The 12,443-nt window shown below is 38.3% G+C and overlaps 1 protein-coding gene across 9 annotated transcripts in view; it reads left to right on the top strand.

Annotated features, from left to right (window-relative positions):
• diaph2 (diaphanous-related formin 2) overlaps nucleotides 1-12,443 on the top strand; it is a 456,526-nt gene that overhangs the window by 24,186 nt on the left and 419,897 nt on the right. For 8 of the 9 annotated variants that reach the window (XR_010895340.1, XM_067388324.1, XM_067388359.1 and 5 more), the window contains 2 exons: nucleotides 5,681-5,785; nucleotides 10,922-10,942. Coding sequence is in view for 8 of the 9 variants with exons in the window: in XM_067388324.1 (XP_067244425.1) it covers nucleotides 5,681-5,785; nucleotides 10,922-10,942 (126 nt within the window). In the remaining variant the exon portion in view is untranslated. The remainder of the gene's footprint in view (nucleotides 1-5,680; nucleotides 5,786-10,921; nucleotides 10,943-12,443) is intronic. The other variant, XM_067388345.1, reaches the window with a different exon arrangement.

Genomic DNA, 12,443 nt, shown 5'->3' on the forward strand with positions numbered 1-12,443 from the left:
GGTACATAGATATAGTGCATCCAAAGGCAGTGTCATGCCTAACAGAACACACAACTTTCGAATGTTTTAGGCACCATTGACATGTTGTAGGTAGCAGGTGTTAATTCCCTTCATAACAAATAACGTTGGTCTCTTTCATGCTTGAACAAACAATAACACACATAATTATGCCGAGTATCCTTATAAGAGCAGACTAAAATGAGTTAAATAGCATCTTAAAAGACCTTAAATAGTTGAGAAAATTAGATGCGTCAGATTTGCGTCATGTTCGGCAACGGCAGGTCTTAAAGTCACAGCAGCCTAATAAACCAGTTGCTGTGATGTCATTAATGTTAATCAAAGAACAAAATTGTAGCTTTAATAAGTATTAATCTATATTTAATTTAGAATTTATGCAGTAAAGACTGTAGTGTTTGATAACTTTATAACTTTCACTTTCTGTATATTTCCTACCTGCTAGACAGGTAGGAATGCCACAGGTAAATATGGCGTTTATTACATAATGAGTTTATGTGAAGGTTGTTTTAATTAAAAATGTAATTAAAAGGCCAAATAAATGTTGAAATTGAAAAACCTTTTTTGTTATTTAAAGAGTGTGTTAGTAATATGCGCCTAAAGGCGAGTGCACAGTGCGCATACACTCTGCTTATTACACACACAGGGACGTGCAGCAGCACAAAAATGGCAAATATTATAAATAAAAGGATTACTATGTAAAATATTATTATTGTGTGCATAAAGAGAAAATGCTTTGGTGGAATCCGGCTTGTCCCGTAGATGGTTTGCTCGCGCGCTTTAAACTCGTGCTTGGGAATGGGAATGGGAGATGAGACTCTCATTGGTTTATTGCACGTTACGTCAAAACACACCGATTACTCATTAAGAGAATAGGGACAACTCTTTTAGACCATGCGTCGAGCATGCCGACCAATTTTCCCGTTGTTAACCTACCAAAAGTGGATTCGGACAATCCCTAACTGCACTTGCGCCATGTGCTTTAGACCATGCGCTTAGATCGTTAAAATAGGGCCCCTTATATTTCCTCATCTCTCTTCTGCTGTCAATCACGAGTGGAGAATGGGACTTGAGAGGTTTACGCTCTCTGCCGACAGGTTGCATTAACTCAGCGTTGGCTTGGCTTGACACTTGTTCGTTTTCCCCTCTGGGAGAGAATATACATTAGCTACCATGCTTTTATATGCATGACTCTTCTGGCTAATTCTGTCATGAAGTGTGATATGTTGACAGCTGTCAATAGAGCATCCGCCACATAGGATAGAACAAGCTACTGTTACAGTTGGGGAGAAGCAGTGCATTATTGTCTAAGCAGTTTTATTTTACTCACAGTTAGGGCTGAATGCAGTCTTCACCCTACCTGTGAAGTCCCTGCTCTGTTTATCTGTACAGAGACACACATCTCCTCAATCCCCAAGACACCAAAATCGACAGGGCTGCTGCATACACAGGCCTCAATTGAACCCGCGCTTGTTTTGGCCTAGACAAGTCAAATAACAAAATCTGGCTGTAGAACAATGGAAGGATTATTTCTCAGACAGAGCTCTCCCCAACCTGTGTCTGTCACAGCAGAGTCTGTCTGTGATGCTTTTTTTTTTTATTATTTGACCGTTTCTGTGGATTCATTGTCTGTAGATGAAAAACTGCCAATTTTGCAGCACCTGAGAAGAGCAGATTTTCAGTGCCCATTTTATGTACTCTAAACTGCCTTCTAGGCTCAACTGTGAATTGTACACCTCATTAGGTAGATACCACATTGATAACTGACCTGTACTTGCTTCAAAGACAAAAGAAGATTACTGGACTCCCCACAATCAAAATTCTTTGATTTTTCAAAAGAGGCAGCATTTATGGGGGGAAATGGACTGCTTATCGTGTGGTGGTCAACAGCTCGGTTTTGTTCTGTGTGATGCTTGCAGTGACATTCCATTGATATTTCTTTTGCTTTCAGGTTGGTATAACAGAGACAATCAAAGTCAAATTACATATACTTGAACTAGTATGGTTTGCTGGCCAATGTGATTTTTTTTTTCTCTTTTTTAAAGGAAACATTTAGTAATAGTGAATGCATCATTCAAAGGTTTGGAATAAAAACAGTAATATTGTGAAACATTATTACAATTGAAAATAAAGTTTTTATATTCATTTTAAAATTTATTCCTTAGCTTCAAAGCTCAAGTAACATTTCTCATTATCAATGTTGAAAACAGTTGTGCAGCTTATTATTTTTTTCAAACCTTGATACATTTTTTCAGGGTTCCTTAATAAATCAAAACTTCAAAAGAACAGCTTTTATTTGAATTAGATCCTTTTTTTGTGACATTGTAAATGTATTTGTCACTTTTGACAAATTACATCAAATGTATCCTTGCTGAATAAAACAATTAATTAAAAAAAAAAAAATATCCAAACTTTTAAATGCTACAGTATACTGTATTTTTTTTCTTTCTTTCTTTGTGGAACAGAAAACAAGAAGAAATTTAAAAGTTTTTTTTTTTTTTATAATGTATGCAAGACTCAAAAAGGACAAAATGAAGTTTGAATTTTTTTAAGTGATAAATGGACTAAATTTAGGTCATCATTAATAAAATTGTTCTGTGCTGTAGCTTAAAAAAATATTGCACATTTCGACACATTGCGTCAGGTTTGACATCAAACATTGGTTCTCTTGTTTTTTTTTGTTTTTTTTTTCCGAGTAAAAATATTTTAATGTGACGGCAGAACATATAGTTGAACAGCATCCCCAAGTGTCTAATTTTTCATTCACCCTTATTTTCCATTGATGTTATTGAACTTAGAAGGATAGTGCGGTCTTAGGGCTTTCAAAATGTAAGACCTATGCCTGTCTTCCTCCTTTTTTCAAATGTATTGTGCAAGCATGGCCTGTCATATGTAGAACTGAGTCATGCAGCACATTTTCTGTAATCGCCTTGCATTCTCTGACATGGTGGGCTATAATCAGTTTTGTTCATTTGTTTCAAATGTTTGCGCCAATCTTTCATCTGCCAGAGACACTTGGCCTTCCATATTTCTTCATTGCGTTAGTAACTGCCTGTCACTCACATAACCTCTCAATTGCTGTTTTTGTTCTCCAGATAGCGGAACATTAAACCTAGGCTTCAATTTGCTGCTTGACAAGCCAGGCAGGTTTACAGGTTGCATGGAACGGAATTGGCTTTTTTTTGCATTGAAAGCATAATAATCATAACGAAGCAATTGAGGGAAAATGCTTTGCTCTTCCAGCTGCCATTGACATTGAGATTATAGATCAGCTAGTCTATTGGTCTCCATATAGGAAAGATTCATGAGCCACAAAACTAAAGCACATCCAATCTAATATATGAAACTGTGGGAGATCTTTCATACTCCTGTTTCTCTCCGTGGCACACACATATATCGATTCACATCATCAGTGTTAAGGCTAAATTTGAGGTCGTTCTTCAATATACAAACATTAAAGTATTGACCAAATGCAAATAAATTACCCCCCCACCCCCAACTCACACACAAACACACTCGCACTTTAATGCCGGTGGGCAGATCTCTGAGATTGCAGTGCAGCGAATGGAAGAAAAATAAGGATGCACTAATGTGGTTGGTCATCAAAGGGCTCTGGTAAACAGAGGAGCTCTTCGACAAATGAAAGCCCCATCTCTTTGATGAACAGGGTCAGTGGCCATGGCACTAAGCATATGATATGCTCGCCTTAATGTGCGCACGACGAGAGAGATAGAGCCAGCGTTGCTTGTCCTTGCCATTGTGCGTGCATGCGCGCAGCTGGACCCAAGGCCTGATAAAAATGCACAGCGGTAAATCCTTTCATGAGCCGGGTGACGGCATGTTAAGACACGGGTGAGGGCTCTTAACGCGCCTCTCGTGCTGAGAAACAGCACTGGCAGGATGTGACATGCCAGCTCCTCCAGTTTGCATCATCATTCAGTCAACCACTGCTAGTCCTCCTGCACCATTAATATTAAGACAGAGAGAGAGGCGCCTTGTCCGAAGAAGGACTCTAGGATTGATGAGGTCAGACCGTTACCCCTGCAGATGCAATCACCCCCCAAACTACTCTTCATCCTCCCTCTCTAAACTATACTCTGGCAGCATTCAGTCAACTCACTCAGATGCCGTCTCTCCATTCTTGTTCAATGTCTAGCAGTCTTGGGGGATGTCCAACATACTTTTGCCTTCTGTGCGTGTTCTTCAGTTATTTAGCAAATGTAGCCAGGTGCACTTAAATATCAGTCGCAGGATAATTGTGTCAATCCTGTTCCGAGATTGAAGGAGAAATATCTTCTCCTTGAACTTTGCTGGATTCTCAAAAGTACATTTGGCTTATTTTGATGTATGGCACTTTAACTAATAAGCGTTCTTCCGTCTGTCCTTACTTTCCTAAGCGGATTGCTTCGATTTTGGTGAATTCCTCAGAATCCCGCTGCAAAATAACCCAATTGACCAAGATCAAACATGAAAAATTATGCCTTTGTTCCTCCAGGGAACTTGGCCACTCTCCACAACATTTTAAAGTGAAAGACAGATCTACTGATCTTCCATTTGCCTGGAACCCCTTCTCCGTGCCCTTGGGGGATCAAACTGTCATTCCTTACACACTGTATTCTTTTAGTTTTAATGGTCTGTATTGGTAATTGCATTGTTTCTATGGATGATGTTATGAAGTTTCCCCAGCACTGAGATTAATAGGGCTTCAAGTTAAGAGTATGAAGCAACTGGTCTCACATTGCAGCTGAAGAGGGAAAAAAAAGGTACTTATTTATACCTTTGCATTAGCAGATCCGGATGCTTTCGTAAAAGGATTCAATTATGCCAGCCCTGGCCTTTGATTTAATAATTCCAAGCTTTGAGGACATAATTAATCATGATGGGTAAATCATGCTGGAGAGCGGGAACAGGATTAAGGAGCCAATTAAGATGCCACATCAACAGGGCTCACTGATTCATTAAAGGCCTTGTTTTACGTGAGGGGAAAGGAGAGACATAGTGGTTTGATTTAAAACTGTTGAAATGTTCATCTTTGAAAAGATGTCCTTCCTTTTATTATTAATTCAATGGATGTGCTGTTGGCAACATGTAGCAAACACCCAGAGTCACAGATTTCAAATTTGACATCTCTCTCTTTCTCTCTTTTTTAAAATAAGTGTTAGATTAAATTTTTTTTTTTTTTTTTTTTAAAGCTTAATGAAAAGATGTACAAGTAGCTTTGAAATCAACAACCCTCACCCTTTCCTCCTTGAGTATTGTCATTGTCATTTTTTCTTCTTTGTGGACACCCACACATTCATTGGTCTCGTTTGAAAGCAAAGAACACACAGTCCCTTTTCTCTTCACCAGAGGGCAGCATGGTTCCATATAAATGCGTCCTGGGTGTATTGCAGGAGAAAGACTCTTTGTTGCACATATGACATCTCCTTGACTTGTCATGGAATTGATAAACATATATCAAGGATTCAGCACTCAATCTAACCTTGGTTCTATAGAACAGTGTCCTTACTGTGATCATGAATGTGCAGTGAGAACAAATTTCAGATTTAAATTACTTTAAAATATATTACATTTATGTTTTTAATGTTTATTTAGTTTATTAATTTAATATATTCAATATGTATTGTAATATATGTAAAATATATATTTTTTTATGTGTTTACAGGAGGACATGAACCTGAATGAAGAGCGTAAGGCCCCCTTACGAGGAAAGGACCTGAGCACCAAACGGGAGATGGTGGTCCAGTACATTTCTGCTACGGCCAAATCTGTAAGTGCACCACGACACTGGGGCGGCCGGTCTTAGAAAGTGAGAGAAACAGACAGAGGAGAGAGTGGGGATGAATCACATGACGAGACACTACGGAATAATGAGCTTAACCTGATCTGCTTTCTGCCTCTCTTGCTAAAGCCCCAAATCTTTGATTGCCGCCTCCTTTAGCTCTTTTATTTATTATTTATTCTGATTTATTTATTTTGTATTTTTCCCGTCTCACTTTTTTTTTTTTTTTCCTGGGTGCTTATCAGGCTGCTTTTGTTGTATTGCACTTTCCAAAAGCTTCATATTGCCGGGGATCAAGTTTTCATTAGAATTTGGTACGCATCACTGTCTCTGCTCGGTAAGCTGAAACATGGCTCTTTCATCACCGTAGATGAATAAAGGCTGGAACGCCACTGCCTCACGGGGTAATCCAAGGCTTTTGGGGCGAATTCTCTTCATTCCCTTTATGAAGTAGTTCCTGCCGAGGTTACACTCCACGTAAACACTACGTTCCCCTCGCTCGCTCCGTAGGCGGCTCCTTTGGCCAGCCTTCAGCGTCCGTTTTCATTAGCTTTCCTCTCGGCTATGATAATTAACCGGCATTATTAATAATGATGATAATCAGAGATGATTGAATTCTGCAGCAGGCTCATTGTCAGCCCTGTGAGCCTCACATATTAGTATTGTAGTCTCAAAGTAGGAAGGGGAGAGGGGGTTTTTGTCTCTGTACACCCCTGTAGCCCTCTCAGCACCACCAGAGGCACTCACCAGCAGCATGTCACTGTGGAGGCTGAACACAGCGCTCTGACAAGCAAGGAGGAGGTTGGGAACGTGTGCTCTCCATTCTAGGGAAGAGATGTGCTTTTATGTGATAAGAGATGTTTAACACAGGCACAACACACTTTTCCCTGTAATGCTCAACTTTAGCACCCAGAAATCTGCTCCTACTCCTCCTCTTTTAAACATTCAGCTCAAGCTACTAACCATGCTGCATATCATATCTGCATGCTGCCGATTTTGTGGGAGTAGCGCAAATATTCAGCCTTGCACAAGTTATACTACTGTTTTTTTTTTTTTTTAAATGTATTGCTAATTATGACGCAATTAATGTAACTTTAAGCCACTGGAAAAAATCTTCTCTCTGATTATTTAAAAAGTGCACTCGTCTTTTAGAGACATTTGCCTATTAGTCAAACAGTGTTTATGCCTCTTTCTGCTGAAAAACTATTTAAGTCAACATGAACCAGAATGTGTCCATTTAATTCTGTAATGTGATGTGTTTCTGAGTGAAATAGAAAAAAAGGGCTGTAGGAGTGTGCTTTTATTCATTTAAATCTTTTTACATCATGAAAAAAAAAAGTGGTTGGAGGGGGTTGAAAAAGGTTATGTTAATTAAATGTGAGAATTGTTATTCAGGGTTCCTGCAGATATCATGAATTATAAAATTGTGTTTTTTTTTTATAAGCATAAAAATACTATTTATGTGGTTGTTTTTTCTACTTGTACTCATCTTGGTTCATTGGCCATAAATTGTCTTAGACATTAATAGATTAATTTATAGAGTGGGAATCTTGAAAAGTTTACAAAGGCAAACTTTTATTATTATTATTTTTCAAATAAAGTGTATTCATAAATTGCACAGAATAAGACCTGGAACACGTATTGAGAAAGTAAATGGGTTCATTTTGATATTTTGATTCCATGTTGACTTTAACAAAGTTCTAAAATTTTACAGCTGCTGGAAGCATGAGATGGCAGGATTTATTTATTTATTTATTTTTTTTTTGCGTCATTTTTTCACTTGACTAATTTGTAGCTCAAACCTTCACATTCTGTTCCCTCTCAGAATCACTACTATGAATGCAATTTCTTTGTATATCGAATAGCTACTGAGGGTGTTTTTAAAGTTGTGAGTTGCATGGACTAATGCTGACATGAACACACTGACACACGTCCAGAGAAAGTCTCTCCTGTGCTGTCTGTCTCTGACTGCACTGGGTCAATGTCCTCTCTTTGGTTGGCGAGTGGGAGTAATTAAGTGGTGGTCTGACGGTAGAGGAGGCCCGTGGTCCCCGCTTGAGCCGCTGCAGGTGTAATTTAGCAGGGGTGAGCGAGGCCAAGAGCAGACAGCATGGAGACGGCCTCTGCACACCTCCGCATTAATAACCCAAACCCGTCTAAATAAAAGAAGGGAGAGCAGAGTCCATCCATCCCACTTAATCTGCTGCTATCTCCCGAGTGTGCCGATCTGCCTACAGTAGATTGTGTTTCAGCACACAGCTTTACAGAGTAAATATTAGTGGGAAAACAAACCCATCCGATCCACTCCTGTCGCAGCCTGCCTGCCTGTCTGTCTGTGTGCTTCAGACTCCCACAGCTCCTGCCTGGCAGGAGGGCAGAGCGATGAAATAAAAGAAAGACGGAACAATAGAGAAGATTCACACCAAGCGTTGTCTGTCCTCTTTGATAGCTCAGATATTATTGCTTGTGTGACAGAAACTTACAGCTCCCATGGTTCACAGCTCCTTTTATTATTTACAGCCAACACCTTTTCCCTTGCAACACATTTATGCATGCTTTCATTATATTATATGGTCACAGCTTTTTTTTTGTTTGTTCACACTGAACAATTTTGAACATCTATTTGCCAAAGAAAAGTAATATATAAAATGCATATTTATTGCTTTAATCATTAAGTCCTTGTCATGTGTTGTGTTATTTAAATTTTATTAACATTTTTGGAGATTTTCTTCACTTGAGTCCTTTAGCATGCACAGCTAAGAGCTCTCACCACACTTTCCAGGTGGTCAGTATGAGGCTTTTAAATGACTGCCACCACCACAATAATGTCTTATTAAGAGAAAGCGCTTTTGCATTTAAATATACAGCTCTGCTTAAGTATATACACACTACTCCCCCCAAAAAATGAAATCTTTTTTTAAATAATACAAAACTTATTTTTAGTACTTCCCTCATAAAGCTGTTTGATACGACCGAGGTTTACCTATATTCCATAAAAATAATATTTGTCTTTTTTTTTTTTATGCTAAACATCTTCATTTTGCTGGGGATATGTAACCTGAGCGTAACTATAAGCCACATACAATGCAAACCAATGATGCCTCGCCACTCAGAGGATGTCCTTAACCATTAACTTTTCATGAAATGCTTTCTCACTTTTCAGTCTCTGACAGGTGTGTCATTGTTCTCATGAATGCCAAAGAATTTCTTTAACTAACACAGTCATTGCTCTCTTCTCTGCCAATGTCATGAAAAGCTTTGACTTGACCAGTAAAATGCTTTACTGTTTCACACTTAAATGAAATTATTCATGTAAGGAACAGAATGTGTCTAGGCAGGGTCTTTGAGGGGGAAGGAAACAATGCCGTGATACCCATGATATTAATGTGAACATTGTCAATATTGTGGTATTACAGAGATATGGAAACTTAATTACAGCACAAGTTCTTGTAATCATTTATGACAGTTCCTGAGAGATGATATGATCCTGTCTAGGATGCAGGAGCTAATAAATAAATAACTAAATGATTAGATTTGTATCATGGAGCATTTGATGATCATGAGAAGAGCAGGAATGAGGATATAAATACCCATCTCTTGATAAGATGACATTTCTTCTGAAGTTTGTTTACAGGAGCTACTCATAATAGAGCTCCTTTATAATTAGCATATTACATGACTGCCTAATTCTGCATTACAACAATTACCATCATCTAGTTTTCATGTTTTTTTTCCTGCTCTTCTGGCTCCTAAGAAATTGACAGTATTAATACCACAGTAAAGTGACAATGAGGTGTTGTTTTTTTTTTGAGAATTTGTGTAAATTGATGTTAGCAGCAGCTTTTCCCCTCAGGTTCCTCCCTGACAGTTCTTTATGTGGTTTCAAGATAATGTCTGTTCTTTTGATCAGGCTGCAATAAAAATACAACATTCATCAAACCCAGCCAAACACGGCATGGTGCTAACAATACTTGGCAGCCATCCAGCATGTCTGGTGATAGATAGCACAAGCAGGTGACTTTTTGTTTAGGGTCAAGACCCAAACCTTTAATGATTTGTTTGAGCATATTTGCCAGGGATGCGCTAAATTGGACTCAAAAGTAGTACTCTATTGATCAAAAGGTTATGCTGTTAAAATTGACTTTATTATAGTAATAAACCTTAACCTAAAAATGGGATTGTGGGAGTTTGTTAAAAACAAAGGACAGCTATGTTAAAAGAAAAAGAATGGATCAGATTTAGAAACTACCACCTCCAGTTTTCTATTGCTGAAGAAGTGAGAATAGTGCTCATTTCAGATAAATCTAGTTTTATATCAGTTTCAGTTGTGGACAAAATTCGGCTCCCAGAAGAAAACCTTCCATAGATATTCAGCCTAGTAATTGTCATTATGACTTGGCCAACCCCCCCCCCCAAAAAAAAAATAAAATAAAAAAAATATGCTGACTTCATTGAGCTTTGAGCTATGTATAATTTGACACTTGATAGAAACCACTAGTGACATTTGATTGATTTTTGGCCTATAGAGGCATTTTAGGAGGCCATCTGCTCATGAATAAAATAACACGTTGGGGTTAATTTTGTAAAAATCTACTAGATTCTTACAAAATGTCATTGAGTGATGATCCCCTCTGGATTTTTGCATTGACTGTCAAAAAATGCCCTTAATATAGAATCTGCTTGATTGTCCTGAAGTGATTTGCGGATTGGAAACAGTAGATTGTTGAGGCAAAGCTTTTTTTATATAGTTTAAAGCATAACATTTTTGCATCAATCATTTCACCAGACTTTTTTCTCCACAGTCATCAAAACCAATGAGCAAACAGAGAGACACTTTCAAAAACTCAATCGGAGATCAATTCATCATGATCCTTAAATTCCAAGCAGTCATCAAAATGGCAGACATTGTCTTTAGTGTCCGTCTAAACCCTCTCTCTCCAGCTTGTTATGTGTGTAATTCTCAGCTGAGTAGGCAGCGTAGCAGAGAGGGCCAGTGTGCTAGTGATTTAAGTGTAAGCTCTAATACTTCAGCAGAATAGTACCAAAGAGATTTTGGCCTACTAATGATTGTGCTGTTTGTGTCTTTTTGCACATTAACTTCCCTCCGCTGACCGCTGCATGCAGATAACTGGGAGCAAAGTTGCGGTAAGTAGCAAAATTATTTATTCGCTTTTGATTCGTTATCGTGCAATATTTCTCTGTCTTTGCCTTTCTCTCTTTTCTCCTCTCTTTTTTGTTTTTTTGTGAATATCCAGAAAATTAATTTCTATGGCTTTAGAATTCTGTTTTTTATTTTCAGCATTACTGTATTTTATAGGCTGTAATTTGAAAGTTCTACTTTTTCTTCTCCCAATCCATGCATGTAAATTGCACATTTGGAAATGAGTGATTTCTCAATTGTGCTCTCCGAGAATAAACTCGAACCTTTTTTTTGTTAGTTTAAGCAGTTTTTCTTTGAAATGGATCACTGCCTAACACATATTAGCATTTAAATATTGTAACACCAAGGATGAGCAATAGTTTTTAGGCAAATAATCATAATCTGTGATCTAATCTGTTTATTCTAATGTTCTGTATCTAAATGGGTTTCATTGTATTCATTCTTCCCCCCAGACAGCGTACTGAGAATGTATCACTTAATTAGATTTTCCACACACACACGTTCTGTGTTGATTGAACAGTGAAAAAGAAATATTGAGTGCACCCCCCACCCCCATCCTATAAATACGTTCCATTTTGCTGTGGGACGTTCGGCACAACCCATTTGCAAAGCCATGTCTTTGTCCCAGTCACATTACAGCATGTCACTATTGTTTCTGAAATGTTCATAGCTGCTCATGTTGTTATTGTCACTTACTTTCGCCCCTCGCCCCCACTTTCTCAAAAATGACGGTAATAATCTTTATAAATATATACTGTCTGGGAGATGGCAATGTTTCCTCATTTCACAGCTCTGTAATGCAGTAATTGCAGACTGGCTTTTACTATTTCTCACGTAGTGTGGTCGCATAGCCCATATGAGGCTGCTTGTTATTTGTTTTATTTTATTTATTTAGAGGGGCTCCGTTATTGCCTCCGCAAGTGTCAGTTGTCATTTAAAATGCTGTTTTATTGTGTTGCTGGAGCTATGAGAAAGGCCCGTAGATGTACATGAGGAACCTTGAAGATAAGGAAGCACAGGTAAATGTTGTTATTTACAATACAGCAATAAGCTGCCGCAATAGACCCATTTATTTGCTGGGAGATGGCCCGTTCAATCAATGCTTTCATGCCGCTTGTGTGTGGAGTGATTTTTCTATAACCTGTCAGCAGTAAAATCTGCTCGATTTGATAAGCATGGAAGTATGTTTTAAATGTTGCATCATTTCTCAGGGCAGAGCAGGAAAGTTACTCTGGGATTGGCTCTATTGAAGAACTGTCTGACAGTGTTCACCCCAAACAAGTCCTTTCCTTTAGAAGTTTCTCTCAGTTCAGAGGTTGCTGAACTTCCTGCCATTCCACCTGACTTCTCTGTGCATTTCCTGTGGATGGGAGAATGTGAGGGCTTGCAGAGAAGCTGTCAGCTCTTTTATTTACCTTGTTTCTGTTTTTCTTGTTCACAATATCCCACCTTTATTGAGTTTTATTGTGGAAGCTAGGTTTTGTG

The sequence above is a fragment of the Chanodichthys erythropterus genome, chromosome 1, assembly GCF_024489055.1.
Source record: "Chanodichthys erythropterus isolate Z2021 chromosome 1, ASM2448905v1, whole genome shotgun sequence".
In the NCBI taxonomy this organism is placed as follows: Eukaryota; Metazoa; Chordata; class Actinopteri; order Cypriniformes; family Xenocyprididae; genus Chanodichthys; species Chanodichthys erythropterus.